This window comes from Notamacropus eugenii, chromosome 3 (genome assembly GCF_028372415.1).
Source record: "Notamacropus eugenii isolate mMacEug1 chromosome 3, mMacEug1.pri_v2, whole genome shotgun sequence".
NCBI classification, from domain to species: domain Eukaryota; kingdom Metazoa; phylum Chordata; class Mammalia; order Diprotodontia; family Macropodidae; genus Notamacropus; species Notamacropus eugenii.
This window is the reverse complement of record NC_092874.1, coordinates 413,049,333-413,076,987: the sequence shown is the minus strand read 5'-3', so window position 1 is coordinate 413,076,987 and position 27,655 is coordinate 413,049,333. Positions and strand designations below refer to the sequence as shown.

General features: G+C 37.0%; 1 protein-coding gene across 14 annotated transcripts in view; it reads right to left on the bottom strand.

Annotated features, from left to right (window-relative positions):
- IKZF1 (IKAROS family zinc finger 1) overlaps nt 1–27,655 on the bottom strand; it is a 133,699-nt gene that overhangs the window by 10,991 nt on the left and 95,053 nt on the right. For 3 of the 14 annotated variants that reach the window (XM_072598145.1, XM_072598141.1, XM_072598139.1), the window contains exons 4-7: nt 24,954–25,013; nt 18,792–19,052; nt 8,996–9,163; nt 2,739–2,864 (exon numbers count right to left, since the gene is read on the bottom strand). In XM_072598145.1, the coding sequence (XP_072454246.1) occupies nt 2,739–2,864; nt 8,996–9,163; nt 18,792–19,052; nt 24,954–25,013 (615 nt within the window). The remainder of the gene's footprint in view (nt 1–2,738; nt 2,865–8,995; nt 9,164–18,791; nt 19,053–24,953; nt 25,014–27,655) is intronic. The other 11 variants (XM_072598147.1, XM_072598143.1, XM_072598142.1 and 8 more) reach the window with 5 other exon arrangements.

The following is a 27,655-nucleotide window of genomic DNA, read 5'->3' as shown; positions in this document are numbered from 1 at the left end:
CTTATCAAAGAACCACTTTCACCAAAATCCCAGTGAGCTACATTTTCCTGGTGTTCATGAATGAATTCTAGACCATCTCTCCTCTCATGCTTTAATAACAGCTGACATTTATAGAGCGCTTTAAGGTTTACAAAACACATTACAAAGAGTATCTCCTTTGATCCTCACAACTACTTTAGGAAGTAGGTGCTTTTATTATCCCCATTTTACAGCTGAGGAAACTGAGGGAACAGAGGCTAAGTGACTTGCCCAAAGTCACACAGACAGTAAGTAGGTGAGGTTGAATTTGAACTCAGGTCTTCCTGACTCTAAGGCAAGTATTGTATCCAATGTGCCAGGTAGCTTCCTCTGATTTTTTGCTAAGTCAAGAACTCAGTTTACTTAGAAGCAAATAAGGGAGCCAACCTGCCCAAGTTGCGTAATTTAGGCCAGTGGTGATTGAAGTAAAATACTATGGTAAGTGACCAAGCACAGTGAATTCAGTAATAACGATGATGATGATGATAATGATAAATAACTAACATTCATATAACACTAAGCGCTTTACAACCATTATCTCACTTGGTCCTCACAACAACCCTGGGAACTAAGTGCTATTTTTACCTGCATTTTACATGTGAAGAAATTGAGGCAAAGAGAGGTTAAGTGATTTGCCCAGGGGCACACAGTTGGTGTCTGAGGCCAAATCTGAACTCAATTACAGAGGGTCTACTACATATCTAGATCTGTAGTTGGTATTATAAAGGATATCAGTGTGGTCTATGAGAAGGTGTTTGCCCTGAAAAACTTTACAATGTCTTTAAGGAATCAACTGAACATCAAGGACTGTATAATTCAGGGCTGAACTGAACATAGCCAAGGGCCAGAATATAGGGTACTTTGAGGCTAGAAACATGATCATAATGTTTTATGGAAAATCCTTCCTTAGGAAATACTACCATTTTCTTTGTCAACAGAATATAAAAATCATCACTTTAGGGACCGCTAACATCCTAAATATACTGTATCATAACCCCCTCTAATCTTGGGAGTCAGGAGAGCTATGGATATGAATCCTTGCTCCAAGACTTGCTGGCTGTATGACTCTGGGTAAGTCATTCACCTTGTTTGAGTTTCAACTTCCTCATCTGTCAAGTGAGAGTTATCACACTGTCTACTTCACAGTGTTGTTCTACAGCTTAAAGCATTACTTAAATCCTAATTGATTACTGTAACTCTATGGTAATGACCTTTATTATTAGCTAATGAGTTCACTAATACATTTTATGGTATAAAGATCATTGGATTTTAACCACATTTAACCAATCCTCTCTATCAAGTCAACTAAGTTGACTCCCCTTTTCTGCTTTTAAAATTTTAATCCTTTAACAAAATTAGAAGGGGCTATAGCTTACGGTACCATCCCCTGTCCTAAACTAGTTTCTTTCCATGTAACTATCAGGGTTATTTACTCTGTATTATCTAATGACATGTAAAACATTCACCAACTATTCCAAAGATGCATTAGGAAAAGGGAGCATCAGTGTTCAGAGGTCAGACACAACCTTTGATTTTCATCATTTGATTAGCTGGGTCAGACAGATATATAAAACATGCAGCTAATCCAACAACAGGAAAGCTTACATGTAACCCCCTCCCACATCCCATTCCCTTCCTTTTAGATCCTGTGCTCTCTTCCTGAACTGATGCAGAGAAGCCTTTCCTACAAACTTTGCCTTGTAAACCTCTGAAAATAATAACAATGAACGTCTATATAGTGCTTCTTAGGTTCCAGGCCCTGTGCTAAGTACTTTACAATTATCATCTGATTTGATAACAACTTTGAGAGGTAGGTAACCATTATTATCCCCACGTTATAGATAAGGAAACTGAAGCAGGTAGAGGTACAATGACTTGCTCAGTCACCCAGCTAGTAAGTGATTGAGGTCAGATTTGAACTCAGGTCTTCCTAACTCCAGGCCTAGCACTACCTACTGCACCACTATACCTATTTTAACATATGGGCTTTCAGTTAGGACTCATGTACTCTGTTTCCCAGAGGCATCCTCATATTATACGTGATATAAGACTCAAGAACTTCTGAAATGATTTGTTCAATGAGATTTCAGAGCTACACAATACTCACTAAGCATAAACCTGAGTTTTATAAGGCTCCGTGTTAAAAAAAAAAAAAAAAAGGAAAAGTAAAAAAAAGAAGATACAGGGCCAAAGGAGTTTCTTTTGTGCTACAATTTCAACAGCCTTCACAAAGTGCTGCAGTAGACAATGCTGCTATGTACTGGGAGTAGGCTCCGGCCATCACCTTAGCCAGATGTTTGCCAGCTTGGTGGAATAAAACCATACGGATAACAATGGCAGTGGCTTACATGTAGTATCTCCTTTTTGCCTCACCTGAGAGGTACATTCTACTATTACCATCCCCATTTCACAGATGAGGTTCAGAGGGTTTAAATGACTTACCCAGGGCCACTCAGGTTGGAAGTATCTAAGGCAGGATTAAAAATCTAGATTTTTCCTGACTCCAGACCCAGAATCCTAGCCAGTTAACATGTATCCTTTCCTCATAGCAACAAGATCCATACGCTAACCCTTTAGATGTTGCCTGGGGAATGGGAATGGAGTATGTGTAAAGGTGTACTGTCCAAATGACTTACTTCCATGGGGACATGCTTGCACTGGCTCCATTAGACAGGGAGAGAGCCATTTGTGGGGTGGGTCTGGGTTCCTGGAGCTCTTACCTGGGTACAGAGTGTCTGGGAGGCCCATGCTTTGTAAGTAGTTGTGGCAGCGCTCTTTATGCTCCTCTAAAGAGCTTCGCTGTTTATAGCTTCGGCCACAATATCCACATTTGTGAGGTTTACCAACTGCAGAAAACACAATTGAGTTCGAGACCCCAATTAAATGTCTGCCTTGAGTGTAATGGAAATGCACACAATATAGTCATTAGGAAAAATTAAAAAAAAAAAAGGAAAGCAAAAAAAAAAAAAGCAGAATTCGACTCTGAAAGCTTTAAAAAGCAATATCGATTTGGCCAAAATGCTCCTATTAAACAGATTTAATACTTCAGTGGTTCCTACATTGTGGCCAAGAACTTCAGCTCCTAATCTTACTTTATCTATATTTGTATAGCACACTAATTGTAAAATTAACTTCCTCTCCCAAATGCGATCTAATGGGCCATGTAACTTTTCAAGATGAAACCTTTATCATTTGTCTAGGAATTCGGGAGGTTGGGAGGGAAGGGTGGAAGAGGTTTTAATGATGCATCAATCATAGTTAGGTCTGTGAAGCAGGACTCCAGACTGAGTTTGCATTCTGGACAAGGCCCAGCACAATGTCGTGGCCAGATCTATGGAAAATAAGGAGAACAGATGAGTAGTACAATTATCTGTGAGACAAAGTATTGATAACCTGCCACCTCCAGGCCACCTCAAAGAATGACTTTATTCAAATGAGTATTTTATGTTCCAAAAAAGTACTTTTCTATCTCCAACATGCTACAGACCTAATTGAACCTGAAGAATTTTGGGATTTTTAAAAAACGCCTAGGCTGTAATAGACTAGCTATTCCTGAATTTTGAATGATACTAACAGAAAGCATGACAGCCAGGTCTCATTCGACAAAGCCTCAAGGAAATGGAATTTTATTGATGAAATGGAACTTTTGGGGCTTTCTTCATAATTTTCAACCTTTGATAAAGAGCACGTGAATATTCAATGCAAATATTGGAATTCTCCTTTATGGCCTCCTAATAGTACTTAATGGCACATTATAAGGAATCAAACCATCAAAAGTATGAGTGTTTAATGACACAATTTAAGATAATGCCAAAAGAAAGGGCTCAGCTTACTCCTTGAGTTAAAAAGAAAATCTTAGATCTATTATTGGCCATGCAATAGAGGCCAAAATCTGACACCATCACCATTTAATTATGGAAGAAAGGAAGTTAAGTTGGTACCATAGCATCATAGACCTAGATGCTAAAAAGAAACTTTAAGGTCATCTAATCCAGCTCCCTCATTTAATTTGAGGTCCAGAGAGTCTGGGTGACTTGCTCTGTTTCACAAAGGAGTAAATGGCAAAGTTAGTATTTAAACTCAGGCACCATGACTCCAAGTCCAATGTTCTTTCCAATAAAATCTAAGTATATAAACTCCTTGATGGCAGGCATCATTTATTTTTGTTTTTTTTTTTATCTGAATTCCCCAGCACAGTGCCTGGCACATGGTAGATGCTTAATAAATGCTTACTGAACTGAATCTGAAGAAAGTAATATCTAGCATTCTGTGTTAATAATACCCCTTGTCAAAATGCTGGATAAAACTTCAGATCTCTTTTTTATGGTGCTTTTGTAGTTTAAAAGGGTGCAAACAGCAAGAGCTATTTATTTTCCCATGATAACACTTTGTCTTCTGGTATATCATTCCAGAAGATAAGCTGTTTATGAATAGTGCTCTTCCCTGATCTCCTCCCTGAACTACATCCTATATTACAATTCCTGTGTAAATAATTTAGTTTAGCTCAGGCATAATTCAGGAGACTGAGGGCAAAGAACAAACGGACAGAAAAGGAACCCTTGCCTCAGCAATTTGGATGGGTACCTCAGATCTGTGGGAGTGGAAGAAGGATAGATGGATTATCTTTGGCTTGTGGTCTTACGTAACTCCTTATGAAATATGATCTTTAAATTTTCTTTAAAATTTTCTTTTATTTTTAGCGATCTTGAGGGATATTCCTTAAATGGAAGATACATTGAGGTTCTGCTGATAACAATGATGGGGTACAAAGAGCTCCAGGTATTTGGCTTATCAGGATCCTCAGTCCAAGCCATCAGTCAATTGATATTAAGTTGAGCTATAGATCTAAAGCTGAAAGGGTCCTGGGGGTCATTTTGTCCTACCTCCTCATTTTACAGATGATGAAACTTAGGTCTATGAGACCTAAGGAGATGAAGTAACTTGCCCAAGGTTAGGGAGTAAGAAAAGAACCAGGATTTGAACTTGGGTTCTGTCACTCCAACTTCAACACTACTTCAGGGCTTTAAACAGTTTCTGGCGCATAGTAGACACCTATTAAATGCTCATTGGCTACCTTCTCAATCAACAGCTGGTTAAACCATTAAAAAAAGTATTTATGTATAGCCATGGCATTTAGGGGGCAGGAGAGAATTTATTCACTGTGAAAACCAACAGCCTACTGTAAAGCTTCTGTTTAAAGGAGTCATGAGAATTACATACTAAGGGATGCTGTGTTAATAACTCCTATGTAGGTGGCATTTTAAGGCTTCAAAATACTCAAAACGATAGTGCCTTTGAGGTACTATTATGTCTATTTTACAGATGAGCAAACTGAATATTAGAGAGGTTGAGTGGCTTGCTCAGTGTCAGAATGGTCTTCAAAACTGGGTATCCTGATTCCGAATCCAGTACTCTTTTCCCTATGGTGTCATGCTACAGTCATCTTGAGCTCATCTAGAGACTAGGAAAATATTCTCTTCTTATAGTACCACCATTTTTATTGATCCTTTACCAAGGATTCACTTGATCTTTAGTAAAACCTAATATGGAAAGCTGGAAAGCAGTAGAAATCATTGTGTCTCTAAGAGCCAGGTACCAGTAATATTTTAGGACATTAGATTAGTTGCCAGAGCTGGACACATTCTGGTGTTCTCACTCTGGAATTTCATCTAGCTTAGAGTCTCCATACTATACAAACTAAGGTATGCCACAACAGCACACAGATTCACCACCTGTCGTGTTTGATTACCTAAGTAATTAGTCACAATTGGGGCAAGATATCGTTGTGCCTCAAGTAGAATTAGCAGCCACGAGGCTGGAATAGTATCTGGGTCAGTTGCCACACCTAATTGTCCTCCTGTCTCAGATTCTATGTTATAACTGACATCGCTTTGCACTGGAAAGAGTTTCCAGTCCTGGATCTCTCTTAATAGTTGAAATCAAATATTTCTAGTTACCAGTGATGAGCCAGTGATAAGAGAGTCCTATAAATGCCCCATCCTGCCCATAAGTATAACTAAACCTCTCAGTACAATCACTAATATTTTCTGCTAGAATGGAAAGTAATGTCTTTAACCAATGTGTGTATTGTCATGCCAGTGAAAGATGATCCTAGAGATAACAGTCCTCTGCTGTATGTTGACTGATAAGCGAGAGATGCATCCTACCACTTTCTTCATTTGTAAAACAAAGAGGTTAGATGAATAACAACTCACAATCCTCTATTGTTTTAAGGCTTACAAAATACTTCCTTTGTACAAGACTTTCTTAACCCTATTTTCAAATGAGGGAACTGAGGTTCAGACTTGTTTATGGTGACAGCTAGAAGGTGTCCTGGTACTGTGCCAAAATTCAAGGTATTTAATAAATGTTTACTTGAACTGAGCATGATTTAAATCCAGGTCTTTTGACCCCAAGTTCAGCACTCTTTTCATTGGAGACTCTCAGGAGACTGGATGATCTTTCCTTTGTGTCTATTATACGCTACTAGGCACATCTGGAATTCATCATTACATTGGACATTACTGGACAGGGTGGTAGGCCCACACATCCTATTTTTAATAACCACTCGACTCACAAGCTTCCTCGATAACTCAAATATTTAAAAATCCTTATTGTCAAATTGTAGACGTGACCTTTTGAGAGTCAGTACTGTAACACATACCAGCACACAGACAAGTAGTAGATTAATAAAAAAACCAAAACAAAAACATATCCAGCCATTATAACTAGTTAACTTTCTTGGTCCAGAGGATAAATAATTATTGTAAAGCCTATTCTCATGGGTCCAGCCAACAAGTTCTCACTGATACAATGGTACACTATTGATTTTTCTATACAGCTGTCTAAGAAATGTATAAAATAATGTAACTGATTTCTCTTTCCATCTTGTCGCTGATGTTCATTTGCAATATCATTTCATTGACTTTAGATGCTTAGAGAGAGAAGCTACAAACTTGGTTTTAAGGGAAAGTTAACATCACTATTCACACCAATTTATGCGAAAGGATTCAACTTTCCTCTTGGAGATCCCTGCCTGCCCCGTCCTAAAGTTCTACTTTAACCAAACGAGAATATGAAAGACTTATTCCACTTTCATTCAGTTACTGGTTTACCTTCCAAGTATACCAATAACAGTACAATGGATGTAACAAATGTCTTTCTTACAAGAATCTTAAACGCCTTCACTTGGATGTTATATTTAAGGAGATTTCATGTAGGCATCAGAAACACTCCAGTAAAGTAGGTGAATGACCAGAATAGTTATGCCTGTTTATGAGAACCAGTCATGGATATTAAATGCCTTGCTCCTAGCATGTGACATAATATGGCTAAATGGAGACAGAACTTTCATTCATAGTATTACAACCCCACTTCTCCTTTTTTTTTTTTCATTCCTTTTCATGCAGGCCCATCTTTGCTGGCTGCATATCCTGTTCTCTCTCAGGAAAACCCCTAACTATCATTACCATTGCCTAAAACTCAAAACCTTTTTGAGATATATTTGAGAAATGACTATATGACAACTTCTCAGATTTGTAGTCCAATAATGGAAACTTTAAGAGCTCATGAAGTAGTTCACCAGTGGCCTCAAGCTGCTGGATACTTTCTTAGGTCACCCATTTCATTAGTTTCATGTTTGCTCATCACTACCAAGGAAAACAGAGGTGATTCCACTCACCCCTCGTCCAAAAGTAGCTGACTACTTATTATTATACATTTTTCTAGACTCTAGCACCTTGAGGGCAGAGCCTATGTCCTGATTATCTATTATTATACATTCTTCTAGACTCTAGCACCTTGAGGGCAGAGCCTATGTCCTGATTATCTATTATTATACATTCTTCTAGACTCTAGCACCTTGAGGGCAGAGCCTATGTCTTATTCATCTTTGTGTACCTCACCATTGTTATCTTCCATGTTTGAGGTATTCAATAAAATTTTGTGGAATGAACTGATTCAGTGAATGACCTAGTGCGTCTATGAGTTCCTTGAAGGCAGGGAGTGAGTTTTCAATCCCTTTTGTATCTCTCCCTTTACCTACTGGCCTCCAAGGCACTTAGAATAAGTGTTCATTGTATTGTGGATTCTCAGTGAATGTTACTGACTGAATGTGATTTGCAAAAAACAAACAGCAACTTTACTCTGAAAACCACATTATGTAATATCAGATCAAAGTTAGAGGTTTCAATGGAATACTCTACCCTCTACTTCACTGCAGGAAGATCTAAATTTTTGTGGCCAATTTTTCAGTAGCAGAAGACGTGATGTGGTTTCTATACAGGTAGGAAAAAAAGCAGGATTTGTCTAGCACTCCAAAATTATCAAGGGAACAATTAAAAGAAAATGGAGCCTATAGGGGGAAAAAGGTGGGGGGAGCCTCTTCTCACTTATGTGGCTCTGATTTGAACTGGTCTCAACCACTAGCAAAAGGTGGCAGAATCTAAATTAACTTGATCTGCCAGCTCTGGAAAGCAGAATATTCCCCTGTTGACACTGGAAAATACAACTTGGGTAAAGACAACAGAATGCCGGGCATTAAAAAAAGATCGACACCACTGACATTTATAGATCTTTTAGGTAAAAATCAAGTCAAAATATTACTTAACTATGAACTCTGATCAAACTGACTGAGAAAAAGAGGGATGCAGCTATTGTAGAAAAGTGTCACCTAAGGCAGGACTCGCAATAAACCTGTCCATTCTCTGCCTTCCACCATATATTCCTGGAAGGGATAATAAAGTTGGAGTAGAGAAAGTTGGCAACTCTTCTGACAAAAGAACTTGGATAGACTGAGAAGTTTTGGGCTGAAGACTGAATTAAGGCTAGTGCCACAGGACTCCCCTTCCTTCCTGTGAAATACATCAAACACACATGTGTGTGGTGGCAACAAAGATGTCCACAGCCATCTCAGAAGGAAACAAGAGGAGGAGGCTGAGCTTCTCAGGCCCAAGGTGTTACTTTATGAGGGACCTACCCGAATGAGTCCTCAGGTGACCTGTGAGGGCATCCCTCCTGCGGCATGCGTAGTTACAGAGATGACATTTGAAGGGCTTCTCCCCAGAATGCAACTTGATATGACGGAGGAGGTTACCTTTCTGAGTAAAAGAGGCACCGCACTGATTACACTGGAAAGGGCGTTCTCCTGCAAGAGGGAGAGGACAAAATATGTGAGAACAAAAATCTAACATGGGAACAAGAGAAAGATTTCAGTGAAAAAGTTGTTTTCCCACTGGTGCTCCATGACTTCTACCGGCTGCAGGTTTGATAGAACATGAGGCTTTCAGACTAAACCTGCCAGTTTCTTAACGCTTCACTGGTTGGGTCAATTTGATCTGAAAATCTAATTTTTTTTTCCTAAATCAGAATGGCACATCACAATGCAAATTCAAACTCATTTAAATAAAGTGACTGCAACATTTTGTGTTGAAGAGCCACTCTTCCTGATCAGCAGTTTTGGAATAAACCAATATCCAATTTTGCGTGTTGTGGCATTTGGTGGGGTTTTTAATGTGGCTTTTTTCAAAGGGTCTTTAAAATATGCCACTGAAGCAGCAAAATAAAAAGGAAACTCATTAAAAATGCATTTCAGGATCACAAGTTCATTTCAGCGTTACATTCTTATATTTAAATGAAAGGCACTTCATTATAACAGTTATAATAACTTCTTTCATTTACATTTTCCCTGTATTTTCCCTTTCAATTTCTTCTCCATTACCTGTCTGTCCCTAAGCAGCCAAATCAGAAAAAAGAGAGAAGGAGACAGAAAGAGAGACAGAAAGAGAGAGACAGAAAGAGAGAGACAGAAGAGAGAGAGAGAGAGAGAGAGAGAGAGAGAGAGAGAGAGAGAGAGAGAGAGAGAGAGAGAGAGAGAGAGATTGAATGAAGTAAGAAGTTAAGATACTATGAAGGAAACTGTCTCCAAATCAAAGTCCTGTCTCTCTATATGGCATAAATAAAATAAAATCAGAGTTGCATTAATGTTATTTATTCTTTCTTCCCTCAAATCCTCTTTCCTCATATCCTAAAACCTTAAAATTCTTATTTCTCTGAATTTATTGGAAGTTTAAATTTGAGAAGAAAGACTTCAATAACTTAAACTGTTATTATCAGGGTTTTTATTTTAGAGTAATGTGAGAATAATATTTATAATCTGTTCTGAAACCAAAGTATGTGACTCTAAAAATGTGTAGATCTTTCTAAATGTGATAGCCTATGTTCTGGGTTTTAACAAAGGGGTAAAGTGGTGATAATTTACATAAGAAAAGAATGTTAAATACTGCTATCACTCTAAGGAGTTCTGAGATTTAGGAGAAAAACCAGTTGGACATTTAATTTAACCCTTCAAATCATATTATTTATTTATTTCTATATTTAATGGAAAAACATTTGAGTTTAAGTCTTTTTAAAGATGAACCCTTCAACTTGGACAAGTGTTATGTGACTCAAATTATCAAGACCTTAAGATACCTTCAAAATATTTAATTATATATATATTTTTTTCTTAAGAATTATTTCTTGGGCTTATATTTCCCATAATGCAGAATTTGACCTCCTTTAAGAGCTAACTGACATGTTTAGGTCAACTGAATCTTGGCAATCAGTGGTAAATGGAAGGCTAGATGGGGCTAGAAAAGTCTACATTGGGTTAATTTTTAAAATCTGATGAGCATCAAAACTCCTAGATATAAGCCATAATGTCACAGCTGAAATGGATCACAGAGGTTGCAATGAATCGCTATAGAAGGTACAACTTTTTAAAAGTCTAAAGCAGAAAAAAAAAAAGGGGACAGTTCCTTTCACAGTATCTTAGCCTCTCCTTTCAATCTACTGTTCTCTGCTTCTTAACCCCCATCCCCTTCTCTCTCAACTTAGTATCTTCTCATCTTTTTCAATCTGTTCTTCTTTTTCTGTTTTACTGGTTGGCCCCCACCCTCACTCCAGGTCTGGTGGCTGTTACAATAATGGTTGGAAAAAAAATCATAATATCCAATTGTAGGCTGGTTGATAGGTTTCAATATCTGTATTAATACTACAAATCTGAATTGTGTATTTTTCCCAGAGTTTAATTTCTGGATTGTGCTTTCCCAAGAATGCAGAAAGGATTTAGATTCAAATAACTTGTGATATTGCTAGTCACTCTAAATCTCTGTGCCTGATGATAAGAGACTTGGGGGCAGATCTGAAAGCAGAATTTAAAAATAGCTGAAACCTAGATCTCATTGATGGACTCCCAATATGAAGGATCAGTTAATTCTTAATAAGCAGCTTTTCCTGCCAGTCAGCATTTTATTTCTTATTTTCTTATTTTAATTTAGAAAACTGGACATAAAAGAAAAGGATGCTCAGAACATGCAGTGAGATCCATAAAAATATAAGAACAAAATGTGTGTCCAGCCTCCAGTTCTCACTTTGACAAGATGAGACTTCAGGCTGTGTGGGAAAGAAAGGCAGGTGGAGAATCTAAAGTTCTGAAGACGTTCATAGCAAGTGTGTGGGGGCACAAGCCTACCCACACAGATGGCACCTGTAGTGTGAGCTAAGCCCAGAGTACTCATACCTATGTTGCAAAAAAAAAAAAAAAAAAAAAGACAGCTTTATAGTTTCATTTTTCTTCCCAAATTTGAAATGGACACAAGAAAACATGAACGTGTAAGCCTCAACAGGAAAAATTTTCTTTAGAGGGACAGCAGTAAAGTCAATCTGAGATGGGGAAAGGTGGGAAGCTGACGGTCATGTCAACTTTCTTCAGAAGGAGACACAAAAGAAAGGAAGGCATGGTTTCTTAGAAAGTAAAATCTGTCTTTTAATTTGAGTAACCAGTTTTCAGATTTCCTGCTCTGTGTTTTACATATCTACATATTCCTGCTTGCCAAGTTTACTGGAACTCCATTTTTTGTCTGAATGCCTAAGCATGCATAAATATGTACTTTTGTTAGGGTGTGGTGCCTTTTTGGAGGTCATACTCCAAGTAGTTAGAACAATGTGAAGCCTCAAGCTAGCCTGCTCCTTGGTCTCCCTGACACAAATCTTTCCCTTCTGCAGTCCACCCTTTAGTTATCTGTCAAAGTGGTCTTCCTTAAACCCAAGTCTGAACAGGTCGCCCTTCTACTGAATAATCTCCAGTGGTTCCCCACTAATTTCAGGATCAAATATAAACTCTTATCCTTGACTTTAAAGCTCTGCATAGCCTGAACACTTCCTACTTTTCCTCTTATACCTTACTTCCCCTCTACTCCAGTGACATTGGCCTTCTGGCTCTTCTTCTAAGAGAACACTCCATTTCCTGACTCTGCATTTTCACTGCCTGTCTCCCACGTTTGGAATTCCTTTCTTCCTCATTGCTGCTTCCTAGCTCTCTGGCTTCCTTCAAGTTTCAGTTAATGTCACCTTTTTCAAGAATTCTTTCTCAATCCTCCTTAATTTTAGGCTCTTTCCTCAGATGATTATCTCCAATTTATCCTGTATATAGCTTGTTCATACATAGTTGCTTACATGTTTTCTACTCTATTAGATTATGATCACCTTGAGGGTGGGGACTGATGTTGACTTTTCTTATGTATGCTTTTGTCTTTCACATAGTTAAGTATTTAATACATTCTTTTTGAATTGACTTGATTCCCTAGAGATGTTCTTAGGAGGGAGCTATTCCAGGGGGCTACATGAATGTTAGCATGGTATGTGCTAGTATTGACTTTGTTGAGTTTATAATGCCACATTTGTGTATGTGTTCGTCCTTTGTTGCTGAAGAAGATCATGCCATCAGAGAAATAATGACATGACTTGCACTTGACTTTGTTTTTTAAGTGAGGGAGGGCTGTGCAGGTCACCAGCCTCACTTCTCCTCCAGAGCCATCTGAATCCAGTGGCCAGATATTCATCAGGATGACTGGAGATGACCAGGATGAGGCAATTGGGGTTAAGTGACTTGCCCAGTCACAGAGCACAGCTAGTGAGTGTCAAGCGTCTGAGGTGAGATTTGAACTCAGGTCCTCCTGATTCGTGCTCTATCCACTGCACCACCTAGCTGCCCCAATGCCACAGTTACACTTGCAGGTAATAGAAATTCAATTGTTCCTGAATTGAAGGGAGTTGACTGTGTTACATAGAAAAAAGGGGGCTGATCTCGAAGTCAGGAACATTCCAGTTAAAGTCTTGCACTGAAAAGTGTACTGAATTTGGAGTCAGAGGACCTGGGTTTGAATTCCTAGTTTTGACACTTAACTCTATGACCTTAGGCAAATCCCTTAACCTACACAAGCCTTGGTTTCCTCATGAGTTGGGTAGGACTAGGTAATAGTCTGAAGTCCCTTCTGGCTCTAAATCTATAACCTAATAACCCTCTATGTATCCTGGCTGTGTGACCATTAGCAAATCACCTAATCAAAACAGATAACATATATAAAAGTGCTTTGTAAGTCTTAAAATTCTTTATCAATGCTAGCTATTATTATTACTACTAATAACGAAACATTCAGTACCCCAGGCAAGTGTCCAGTACTATGGTGGAAAAAAGACTTAATTTGGAGCCATAGAATCTGCTTTCCCATCCTAATTCTGGAGTTATCACCTATGTGACTTGAGACAAGTCATTTCCCCTCTCTGAGTCTCATTTCTAAACCATAAAATTAGGAGCTTGGAGCTTGGCCTCTATGGCCCAAGATCTTTTCAGCTTCATCTATGATCCTATGTTGATAATAAAGGCAAGTTGCCAATCTGCATTGGTGGAGATTCTATGCTAGGAATTTCTGACACCAATAAAGCCCAAGTCTTCTCACACACACACACACACACACACATCCTACAAATTCAAGGCATATATAAATGTGTTGCAGTGCCTAAGGTCCCTTCCTTCTTGACCATCTCTTAAACAATGCCAGTATATCATTACACCTTGAATTCATGGGAAAAACAATACTCTGTATCAGGCATTTAGGTGGCACAATGGATAAAATGTCAGGCCTGAAGTCAGGAAGACCTGAGTTCAAATTTGGACTCAGCCACTTACTGTGTGACCCTCAGTAAATCCCTTAACTCTGTTTGCCTTAATTTCTTCATCTGTAAAATTAAATGGAGAAGGAAATGGAAAACCACTTCAGTATCTTTGCCAAGAAAATCCCAAATGGGGTCATAAAGAGTTAGACACAACTGAAAACAACTGACTCACAAAAATCTATAATTTGAAAAGGCTTATTAGGAAAGGATAAAATATACTCTGAATCAAATTAAGAAATATTCTTGAGAAAATTTAGCTTTAGGAAGCAAAAATCCTCTGATACTTTTTAGGTCAGCAGAATTCCTGTTTGGCTCCAAGTAAGGCATATAGTCCGTGATTCATTAAAGAGAAGGGGCACATGTACACATTTTTTTTATAGCGTTTGTAAAAAAAAAAAAAAAGTCAGCCTGTTCCTTACTTTAAAATATTCTCTCTTAAGATGCTCCTTGGGACTACTTGAAGTAGCTATAATGAGCATGCCTTTTTGGTGGGAAGGACTTAATTATGTTTGCAAAATGTGCATTTATAAACACAGTTTACTGAGTTTACTTTTAAATCTATATCCCATCCATCTCATTTCCAAAGAGTACAATGGGATAAGTAAGAGAGTTATTATCACTGCATTCCCGGGCAGAGATATGAAAAGCTAGTTAGCACTACTGTTGTCATTTCTGACTCTTCATGACCCCATTTGGAATTTTTTTTTTGGCAAAGAAACTGAAGTCGTTTGCTATGTCCAGTTCATTTTGCAGATGAGGAAGCTGAAGTAAACAGGGTTAAATGACTTCCTAAGAGTCCCACAGTGAGTGTCAGAGGTTGAATTTGAACTCAGGTCTTCCTGACTCCAAACCTGGAGTTCTTATCCACTGAACCACCTGTCTGCTCTTAGTTAAGGCATATTTGTTCCTACATACTCTACATTTAGCACAATCTCTTGAACATAGTTGGGACTGAAATGTTTGTTGAATGAAAGTTATACTATAAAGATAACTGCAGCTAAAGCATGTTACCAATTTGAAAAAGCATTTCCAAAAGTCCCTTCTAGCTCTTAATCATGTTATCTAAGTCAGAGGAACAGGATCTATGATCTAAGTCAGATACATCTTATCAATGTCTCAGCCAAAACCAGCAAGGGGAGAAGACAAAGAATTCTTGGGATCATAGATTTAGAGCTAAGAAGGACCTTAAGTGACTGAGTCAGCTCCTCCCTCCTCAATTTACAGGTGAGGAAACTGGTTCAGAATGAGAGAAATGATTTGCCCAAGGTCACACAGGTACACGGTAGAACTGGAATTCTAAGCCAGCGTCTTAGGGAAATGCAAGGGCCAGCTTATACCACCAGTTTAGTACAACCAAGCTTTAATTTTTCAGTGTGAATATTTATTATGGCAATCAGCACACACTACCAATCAGGGTTGGGTTTATTGTTTTTGTTGATTGTTTAGACTTAAGAAAGTGATAAAGAAAAATATAATAAACTTAGAAGTGTTCCATGCATACACTTTTCTCCCCCTGTGAATTGGTAAATGTTTAACAACCATTAATGACTCATCATTGATGACTTTACTGCATTCCAAATAGATCTGATTGACAGGCATGGGTATGCTCATGTAAAACTCTCACTTTAAATATTTTCTCATCTATAAAACATGCAAAAGCCACCACTGAATGGCAAATCACTGCCATGCTGTTTTTTTCCCCTTACACTGTGCTGTTCCTAAACATTGCTTTACCTTACAGAATTCAGAAAGAGCTACAAATAGGTCAATTTACATAACACATAAGACATAACATGGAAGGATGAGGCTATTATGTCTTTTTCATACCAAGGTCAGGATCCAGAAATATGAAATACTTGTTTTAATCAGTGGATCCAGTCCACCGATGTGGTATGATCAACAGATTTCCACCTGTATAAAGCTACTCTGTAGGGCAGAGACACAGATTGATCTGTGCAAGGAAAAATATTCATGATTAACAAAATCACTGAACATAAATAATGTGTCTCAAATATTTTCCCTACAGGCTAATGTGGGAAAAAATAATTTGAAGATCTGCTGCCCCCTAAAAGATTGGGGGTGGGTGACCGTGACTTGAATTGACTTGTACTAGAGGTAGAAGAAATAAAATATACTGAAGAGCCCTTGGTGCTTTACCGCTATTTGTGGGCAGAAGTGAGTAGCAAACAGCAGGTGCTGCTGTGCATATCTGCACTTGGCAGGTTTATTCATTAAATGTAATTATTCCTTTTATCAGGTCAGGCAGTCATTATATTTCAGGATTTTAGTATGCCAGAGTTTTATTCATTTATCAAATATTTATTTAAGAGAATTTCACCATACATGCAGGCTTTACATGAATTAGCAGCAAAGTAATTCATTTGCAAGGTTTATTCCTTCATCAGGAATATATTAAAATAGGCTTCAGTGTATTCTGTTAAGTGTCTATCACATAGTATCCTATTTTCACTTTAATTTTCACATCACTACAAAAGGGGGAAATGTTATTACACAGCTTAAGTTCAGACTATATGTAATGTGTCTATTTAATTGGATAATTTTGGGATTCAGGGGCCTACTTGGCAAAGCAAAGTTTGCTCATTCTAGAAGCTACATTTTCATTTGAGATAAATTCAGGAACTAATTAGTGAATTGAGATAAAATACTTCAGGCATATTCTACATGAGTTACCTTATTTTGGGAATCTACTTCCTCTCCACCTCCAATAAATCCTCCTTTAGATCAACCAAAAGACTTTGCTTTGCAACAAAGCTTGGTTACTAAATGGATTCTGGAGCTCCTGCTTTTTCATTTTTTACAAACATCAGTATTTCCCCCCAATGTAGACTTGTATAAACAAGGGAACTCAAGGCTGAATAGAAGACAAAACTGTATAGCTGAAATTAACTTTAGGATAAAATAAAAAGTCAAGTGATGTCATGCCTTGGCATGCCTCCTGTGTCTTGTTTTCTTCAGACTGTGTTTTGTGGCCATGCACTAGATAGAACATAGTCACCTTCTTTAGCACTTTAGTATAGCTATCTCTACAAATGCAACAGGCTTGTATGACCTGGAAAAAGGGTACAGACTCATAAGATCATGTACCTAAAAGTGAAAGAGACCTCAGACACCATCTGTTTCAACCCCCTTATTTTACAGAAGAAACTAAAGTCTTGAGAGGTTGTCTACTTACCTAAGTAGCATATTTTGACTACTGAAACTCTATCCAATCCTTGGGATACTGATTCCATCCTACGTATTTTCATAAATGTTCATTCTTCTAGGAAAGACTAGCCAATTCCACTTTTCTCTCCATGAGAATGTACATTTATGGGATTTATCTTAGGTGAGGTGGGTTGATACTAACTTTTTGGATAATTCAGAAAAGTCAGTAACATTTCCTGAAATGGTAGCTCTAACTGTGGCCTGGCTACATCACTTTGAAAATCTCAATGACCTGTCAAGTTAAATGAGGTCTAACTCCACAGATGCAAAAGTGAGGATCTGGTTTAAATACATACGAAACTCTAACCAATGACTGAATCTGCTTTATTCGTATTTTAATTCCTAGATTCAGCAGTATTAGTGATAGGGATTCAACAATTCTATTGGCATATGACTGCAATATTCAGTCAACGTGATTCAATATTAGACACACTGCACATATCAAACCCTGAATATTGTTTTATTGGCTTAGTTTCATTTATACAGAGTTATAAGCTTTGCAAAACTTTGCACGTTATCTCATTTTATCCTCATGACAACCCTGTGAAGCAGGTGCTATTATTTTTCTTATTTTACAGATGAAGAAACAGAGGTTAAAAATGATTAGGTGACTTTCCCAGGGTCATACAGTTAGTTAGTGTACAAAACTAGATTCAAATTCAAGTTTTCCTTACTCAGGTCTAGCACTCTCTCTACCATGCCACTTAGCTGCTGTTTCACTGTTTCTCATACTGTGGTACCCTACCTTACACCTTAAGAAATTCCCAATCTCTTTAGGAGTGGAGAACATCCTATGAATGTTTGCACAATGATCATATCTACCTGAAATCAAGTTGAATTCTAATTTCAGCCTTTATCAGAAATGCTAAGATCCAAATGCTGTTTCTTTTGTATTACACTAATCAAATAGCAGTAGGGGTAGTGGCAATCACTGGCATTCTAGTCTTTTTATTATTTATAGATTAGAGATAGTGGAACTGAAACAATTTCATTCAGATTGCCATACGTTCCCATTTGGACCATTTTTCAAGGCACTTTTGTGCCTTTTAAATGATGAACAAAATTTTATTAGTATAAAATGTTTCTAAAATTTTAAGCCTTGTTAGGAAAAAATTTAAAATATAAATACTGATCCTGTGCTTACCATTTAGTTAATTTGACAATGGCTCTTACCTTCTAAGACATAAGAAGCAGATTCATTTAAGGCTATATAATATTAATTAATTGGAAGAATGTTTGAAAAGCAGTTTCTTACATGTCAAGTTATGCCCATGACAGGAAATGCATACTATTTGTTGGCTCTTAAATAATCAATTTTTTCCTCCCCCCCCCTTAATTTGTAGTATGGATTTGACAAAGTTAAATACTCTATTTAACTTATATTCTCAGGTAAGAAATATGTATCTCCCTACATAATTTCAAGTGATTTGAAATGCTGCAAAACAAGTCAATTCGGAGCATGTTCCCAACCCAGAAAAGAAATGTCTGTTCTATGCAGGTGACCGATGGGATCATTTCTAGACCCCTAAAGGAAAAACTATGTGGGGCCTTACCAGTGTGGCTTCTTTTGTGAACCATGAGCACATTGGGACCGATGCAAATGATCCCACAGATATCACATTTTAGCTTTCCGTTAGGAAGTCGAATGCCTCCAACTCCTGACAAAGCTTTGCTGCCTTGGCCATTGTGTGAACCATTCATTTTCTCTCCCGAGGCATCAAGCATTCGTAAATCCTCCGCACATTCTTCCCCATTCATTTCACAGGCACGCCCATTCTCTTCATCACTCTGAGTCTCTATTTTAACATTACTGGCTGAAAGAAATAATACAGGATGCCACTCAGTTTCATTGCAAAGGAACAATAAACAGAAGACAGTGGCAAAAACGACAATCAAAGAGGGTAACTTACTACATGCACAAAGGGGATTAAGTGATATACTAAGGTGAGAGCAGCCATGGATGGGTGGGATGGCTTGTTCTGTGTGAGTAACTTCAATGGTATATGGGGCAATATAGAATGGAAGCCAGGCAGCTAGATACAAAGCATTAATGTCTCATCATTGATGACTTGATTACATTCCAAAAAGATTTGACTGATAGGCATGGGCATGCTTGTGTGAAGTTTCAATATTTTCTCATCTATAAAGCATGCACAAATCACCACTGAATGACAAAACGTTGCAATGCTGTTTTTTACCCCTAGACCTTAACAAACATTATTAGTTGGGGGATTAATGGTGGGCAAATACAGCTACAAAAAATATACCTGTCTATACTCAGATACATGTGTCTGTATATGTTAATTTCTATATATATTCACTGTTCCAAATGAAATCTGGATTTCTCCCATCTTTATATTAATTTCATTTTCCTGAGAGCATCTGATAGAGATTAACATTCTATTTCCTCATCATTTACTATGAAACAAATGAAATTTGTGGAACAAAATATATTTCTGAATTATGAGCCAAATTCCTCCTTTGGATTGCTGAGGGGGTGATTATACTAGTCTATGAATGTCATAGAGCTCTAATCATTTCTCCAAGTAAGAACAGACTGTGGGAGGACTTTGTATTAATGAAGACAAATTCATTATTGGCTCTGAAACTTGTTCCACTGTGTCACATAAATGATAATTTTCATTTCATTCACACATTTTGTCTCGTAAAGAGCACTGGAGAGATTTTATTTGCCCTCTTCTGAAGTACTGACTCATACTGTACTACTAGAAATCACATATGTACAAAATAGGTTAAGACAGTAATCCTCTGCCAGGGAAAATAATTGTTCTCTAACTGTATATCTTGATCAAGGCCACTACAGTTTTTTAGACATGCTTTTTAAATAGAATTTAACTAATTTAATCTGATGACTCCAATTTCACTAAACTCGTAATCCCATGTCTCATCTTAGTGTGCAATGTATATGACATGGTCCTGAAGGGTCTGCTGGTGGTATAATTTCAGACAGATTCTACCAATTTGGAAAAGCTTTGGGTATAAGCCCCTGTGATAGGCTGTGTGCATATTATCTGAGAACCAGCTTGAGAGAGGGTCCTTAGGAGCCAAGAGATGATGAACTATCTTAGCCAAAGCAAGAGGTTAGGCTACTAAATTGTAGGAAGATTACAAGTTGTGTGAATGGTGACTACTTACACCAATGAAAGCCTGGAAGAAACTTTTGGATAGTCACTGAGAAACCACATTCATTGATTTGAGCCACTGTCAAGCTAAGTTTCCCCAGCAGAGTTTGTACAAGGAGTTGAACATTTGAACTTTGGAAAAGATCTGGTAAGCAATCAGTAATGGAAACCAAAGGTATATCACAAAGATACTGCCCAGTTTTGGTAGAACTAGGCTGTACCATGCTCTCTTTGGAGAAAAATCACTATGAAAATATGATCAATCAATCAATTGGTTAGTTTATTAGATCCCTTAGGTCCCTATATCTATAAGGAAGTGGTGTGGGGTCTTCTGTCCCTACCTTCCATTCCACACTCATGCTATGGACCCCGAGGGGTCCAGAGTACATGGGTGACATTCTAACCTTTGGGTTGGCCTTTTGAAAGGCTGACTCAGACTGAGAATAAGCGCCATGGACAAAATAACAAGCATTTCCCCCAATTTTAACAAGGGAGGAAGCCTTTCAAAAGAAAAAAAATTGAAGATTCTCAATGTGACTGGAAAATGAAACAAGATTCTTTGGATGACAAGAGAGTAAATGTTCCTGCCATTACATGAAAGAAAGGGGTAAAAATGTCCTAATTTGTGGTTTGGCAAACAGTGAGTGTAGATTAGTGAATTCTCTGAGATATTTCTAAGATAGCTGTTGTAACATTAATACTTAACTGACACTTTGGGGATAAATATAAATTTGGAAGGTCCTGTACTAGTTCACTAAGCTGCTCTGGCACATTAAGGATGTAGGTACATCTTAAATGAACACTGGTTTAACTTGGAATAAAATTTTAAATGATCAGCTTCAGAATGGTTCAAGCATGTAGCATGGATTTTGAATGAATTCTGGGGTGCAGTGGTCTGAATAACCTTCATCCAAGAAGTCCTTAATGGAGTAATCATTTATAAAATGATTGGCCAAGTAGAAATATAGGTTTTGTGGTTTTAAGAATAAAGAAATTAATCCACAGAACATTTATAATATGTGTTCCCTAGGGGAAGACCAGTCAGAGTGGAGTTTGTTTTTCCCTTCATAGAATTTAGAGCAATAAAGCCTTTTGCAGATTATTTAGTACAATCCCCTCTATTTAAAGAGAAGGAAATTGAGGTCCAAAGAAGAGAAGTCATTTGCTTAATGCTGATTAAGTAGTAAATAACAATACCAGAATTTTAATCTAATATTCTCTACCTCCAAGCCTTTCATTACACTACCCATCTTAATTAAAATGTGGATATTATTACCACAAAAAGAAAGGTTAGTCTGCTTTTCTTTAGGATTAAGATATTCAACTGGTTTTCTGTTTGGCTTAGTAGGTCTCATAACTGAGGTGTTTGGATTACAGTAAGAATTTCATGTGACTGGGTAAGTGGGACAGGCTGCCCGACTAGGGAGATGGAGCAGAACGTCAGAAAGGAAATGGGAGGGAACTGTATGGGTTCTGAAAAACGAAATAGTGATAAAGTTTTATACACAGCAGAAGGTCTGGGGATATGACCTATGTGGACCAGTGGATGATATATATGGAACTTCTTTGGGAGGAAGAAGGGTGGCCTAGTGAAAGGAAGAGGCCTGCCAATCTCTTTCCTATTCTCCCTCATCCATAATAGCTGGAATATAAAGACATTAACCAGGTAACCAGCCAAGAAACTGGAGTAGAAAGGAGAAGAAGGAAATGTCTTTTAAAAGAAACATTTGTGAAGATGTGAGAGAGATTCATTAAAGGAGAATTAATGGGGTGATGAATCTGTAAAGAGCAGTAAAATGTGTGAGTATGGTCTATCTGGGAAGGAAATGAAGTTGGAGACGCATTGGGTTGTATTCCATCTTGGCCACCAGGGGGCATCCTCGGTACAGAAAAGCCTGGTTGCTACCCACACCACCTGTAGGTGAGTGGGGAGGGGATGACAAAGTAACATTCAATCAGCAATAAGCATGGACCATTCACAAGAGCTGAGTGTTTGTGCCTAGGGAGTACCTGGATGACCCCACCTATAGTCATTTATGTGTGTATACACCTACTGATGTAGGCATATTGATATATTGAATATTTCAAAGTATTGTTTTAAAAATTAAATCACTCATTAAAACTTGTAAATTGTACAAGATAGCTGCCTGATTAAAGTGGCATGAGTTGGTCACCATTCACAAATAAAAAAATATATATGTATAAAGACATGTATACACATATCCACACATATATACATATACATGGAGAGAGATATACATGATATACTAGGTTTTATGAAAAACTGTTTCTTATATCTCTATGGAATACATACAAACATATCTATTTACATATATGTATGTATAAGTACCACAAATAAATGAAGGATTGAATTAAATATTATAAGATGACTCAAATCTTAAAGTTTCTCAGACATAATGAAATAGTACTATAAAATATATTTTTTTGTGTAGCAGCTTTTTGTTTGTTTTTTTACTACTTATCAAACTATTTCCATAACAGGACTCTCCTTTTCAGATCACATCAGATTTAGTGTTACAATTTTACTGTTTCATAGTTTTAACTTGTTGATGTTTCTTTATAACAGGAATACAATTTCAGTATGAAAAGCTGAATCAGAGAGAAGCAAATAAGAATGTGTAAAAATATTTAAAGTAATTTATTTTTCCACCCTCTTAAAAAAAGTATAGATTACTGTTAAGTAGCATGTTCACAAACCTGAAAGTTAACAGAAACCCAAGTTAACTATGTACATCCCTCCCCAAAAAAATCCCCAAACAAAAAACTGCCCCAAATACCTTTAGTATTAAGGACAGATTTGGTAAACTGGAGTATCATTGACCCCTTCTGAAATCAGTGCTGTTTGGATACATCTATGTCTCCTCTATCTATTCACACCGCCTCTTCAATGTTGCCTAATCAGTCATATTGACCCTTCTTTGTTACCGAACAGTATGGTTTCTCTACTTCAGTTCCAAAATGGTGACCAACTCACACCACTTTAATTAGGGTAGCTATCTTGTACAATTTACAAAAGGTTCAGTAAGTGATTTAAATTCCCAAACTCTTAATGCTTTCAAATACATGCAAAGAAGGTTACAAAGATATATGTTATCAATTTTGTCCCTTCCCAATTGACAACTGTTAATAATAAAAAGAAATGGAAATTAACATTTCTTTTGGTTCAACAACATCAACTGGAGAATATTCAGCATGCACTTAGTAATTTAAAACATGACACACTGTTTCATGCAGCAAGACATGACACAGTGATGATGTCAGCTCAACTCAAAGGCTATCAGATGCACTGATTACTATTACTGAAGGGGGTATAGGACTCCATTTTATGTCTCCCACAAAATTTAATAAAATAACCTTTTTTTGTGGCAAAAACAGTTCTCAGTGTCTGCCTGTGACAGAAATTGTGCACCTGGTATTGGAATTCAAATGACGCTCCTTTTTGGACAATAATGTTGGTAACAGGAATATTTTATATTACTAATAGAATTGCCCCTGTACTCCTGCTACCATGGTTCAAATCCTGACTTTGCTGCTTGCTATCTGTGTGAACTTGGACAACCCTTTGTGGGTTTTTTTCATCTGTAAAATGAGAAGATAGGACCAGATGACTTCTGGAATGTTTTTTAGCCCCAAATCTATGTTCCTAGTCTTCTAAAATATATCACTATGTGATGTCATCTAAAAATCCAAAAGCACAATTTATCAATTTTACTTTATAAATGTTAAAATCATTTTAAAAAAAGACTTTTCCATATTTCTAAGATACTTATATTCAAGGAACTTGATGGTTAGATGATTTACCTATAAAATGTCTCTTTTGGAGTATGATATATATATATGTGTGTGTGTGTGTGTGTATGTGTGTGTACATATGTATATAGCTTTATCATACATATATGCATACAGGTATAAATATGGATATATATCTACATACAACTACATTAAAAAAACTACATACACAAACACAGAGCATGCAACATGCAGTGGTTTCCTTGGAAGTAACATGGCAGTGAAATGAACCACACAGCCATACTATTTGCAAAAAGTGAAACAAATTTGGGAGGAAAATGGACACCTTAAATGACATATGTGATTGTGACAATAAGCTGAACTGGAGAGTTATCACAATTATCTGGACAATTCAAGATCACCAAATTTTCTTTGCGGAAAAGGAGCTTTTCCTCAATGCTTGAATCATCCCAATTATCTTTTGAATATGGATTAAATTCACTACATGATTACTCTCCATTTCACTTTTCCTATAGTCTTACTGTAGGATTAAATGTAAAATGTTCATCAATGCTAAGTATTAACTGTTTCTGAAAGCATATGAATTCATAAGGATGAAAATTTGAAACCTTTTATAGCGATTTTAAAATATTCATAAGAGATATTTCATATACTGTTTGCCAATCAAATATTAAATGGCATATGCCATTGGGTTCTTAATGTGTAACACTGAATACCAAGCACTGGAATGAACAACACCAAGAAAAAAATGGGTTCAACGTCAATGGGCTGTCATTTTCTAGAAGCAAATTGTATACTTACGAGAATAAGATTTTGGAATTAATGCGTGAAAATCCCTAAAGCCTTCAGCCCCATATGTAACTGCAATAAAGAAGGCAAACAGGAAGCTAGGTTGTGACATTGCTAGAGAAATATAGTAAAAGTAAAAAAAAAAATGACATTATCCATTGAAAACCACTCCTTACCTAACCACATGGCATACCATTAGTTATTATATAAGGAACATGGAAAAGATATTGTCAACGTAAGTATTTAGCAATTATCAAACAGATGACAATGACAATTTGCTTCTCTTAGTTATCTGACACAAGGAAGTTCTCTTAAAGTTTCTATAGTCTATGGATACCAAAGGACCTATGGTGAACCCTATATGAGATCCTTCTATCAGTAAAAATCATAGATCACAATCTGGTTAAGATAAGTCCTAGGGAGTTGCCTGTGGTCCAGAGAGGTTGAGTAACTTGTCTAATGTCTTCCTGATTTCAAGCCCAGAACACTATCCACTGTGCCACATGGTTTCTCTTCTGTAAGGGTGAGAAAATAACCACCCTGACTCAGTTTTCCCACTTATGTAATGGGAGTATGTGGTAACACAGTGACAAGTAATGAGAACAAGGACAAAGATGGTTTTGAAAAGCAGATTTACAGCAGAGGTTCTTAATCTGGAGTTTGTGAAGTTGTTCTTAAGAAACATCACATTAAATCAATTATTGCTAATACAGCTAATGTTAATATAACTAATAACACTATTGGTGATGATATTAAACATATTATTCGATATAACTTGTTTCCTTGTAGTCCTGTGCATTTTATTTCATGAATTTAAAAACATTACTATGAGGAGCCCATAGGCTTTACCACACTACCAAAGGATATGTGACAAAAACAAAAGGTTCAAAATCTTTCACCTACAAAAATATTCAAATTAGCTTAAAATTACAATATCCAAAAAAGTTTAACTATGTGGTCATGGGATTTTTTTGAGTTTCAATAGTTTTATTGCTAGAAATGATTTCATGTTAAAGCCAATCCTCAGGTGCAAACTATAGATCACAAAGGCACACATTTGATTTATCAAGAAGTCAAACAGTATGGAAAGTGTATAAGTTTACTACTAAGTGAAATGTTGACCATTCTAAGTGGACAACGTGTGTAACAGAATTGAACAAGAAGCCCTGATGCATCTTTTATTTATTAAGAACGTGAGTTTCAGTCATGCTATCCTTGAGGGAATGTTTTTCACTGTAGTCCATAGCAATGAACAGATGAGATAATATTATAACACATTATTAGATGTGAAATTCAGAAAAAACATTTTCAAAAAATTCATTAAGAGCCTAGATTTTTGTCAAATTAATGGGGGAGGGTGATCTTTAACATAGAAATCACTGAAAAGATAAAATATTGGAAGCCAGAGCAGGGGTTAGAAGTGGGCAAGGTAATTAGCTAGCTAGGGTGAGAAAAGGGACATTTAAAATATTACTAATTTTGTAAATTAATTAATATTTGTAAATTCAAAAAATTTTAATGCCAAAATGTCAAGAGTTTATTTTGTGATAAATCATGTTGCATATATATAATATTGAAGGTAGGTAGCAAACCATAAGAAGGTATGCTTTTCAGACCTCATTGAGTATACACAAATACCCATCCTTGACTCTATGAGGTTAATAAAAAACAAAATATGGCAATACCAATTAAACTGATCATTTACACCACAGAAATTGCTGGCAGTATAGTTTCATTTAGATCCAAATCACCTGATGGTTTCCGAGTTCAAAAGACGAAAAAATGCTATAAGCTCTCCAATGCTTGATTAGGGTTATTTATAATAATCAGAAATTGCAAAAATTCACTTTATTCCACTCCATTATGTACCAGATCCAGTAGTAAGTAGTTACCATGCATACTGCTGGTAAATATGCAAACGCTAGAGCTACACATAATAACCAGATCATATTCAGTACACTAGAGATTCTCCTGGTACGTAAACAACTCTCTTTGAATAAGTAAGGCAGCATTTGAAGATTTATTTTTCTCTTTCATGCTGCCTAGATGCCACTGACAAGCATGAGTCAATGAAGCTACACACATACTCTCAGACACACAAAAGCATGACAAACTTGACAATGAAACTAGTATTAAAGGATGTGAAATAAGTAGCAATTCACATTGAGTGGCACCACCACCATCCCAAATAACTGTGCATGTAATCATCTGGGCACATGCTGCATCCCTACAGCAGATTATAAACTTCACAAAGGGAGAGATTCATCTTTGTGTAGCTAGGAACAACGGTAAGAGAGTTCAGGCTGGAAGGGACCTCAGAAGTCACTGACTCTAACCTTTCTTAGATGGTGACACTGAGTCCCAAAGAAAGTAAGCAATTACAGTAGCTAACATTTATATAGAGCCTACTATGTGCCAGGCACTCTGCTAGATGCTTTACAAATACTATCTCATTTGATCTTCATCTACTTGTAGGCGTTATTATTGTTTATGACTGAGAAAACGGAGACAGACTTGCCCAGAGTCACACAGATATTAAGTGTCTGAGGCTGAAGTGGAACTTAGATCTTCCTGATTCCAAGCTCAGTGCTCTGTCTACTACACTGAGTGCTAAGTGATTCGACCAAGATCATACTGGTCATGGGCATTTGTGGAGAGATTTGAACTCCTAGCTCTCTGATTCCTCAGCTAGAGCTATTTCTGTTTACAGAGCA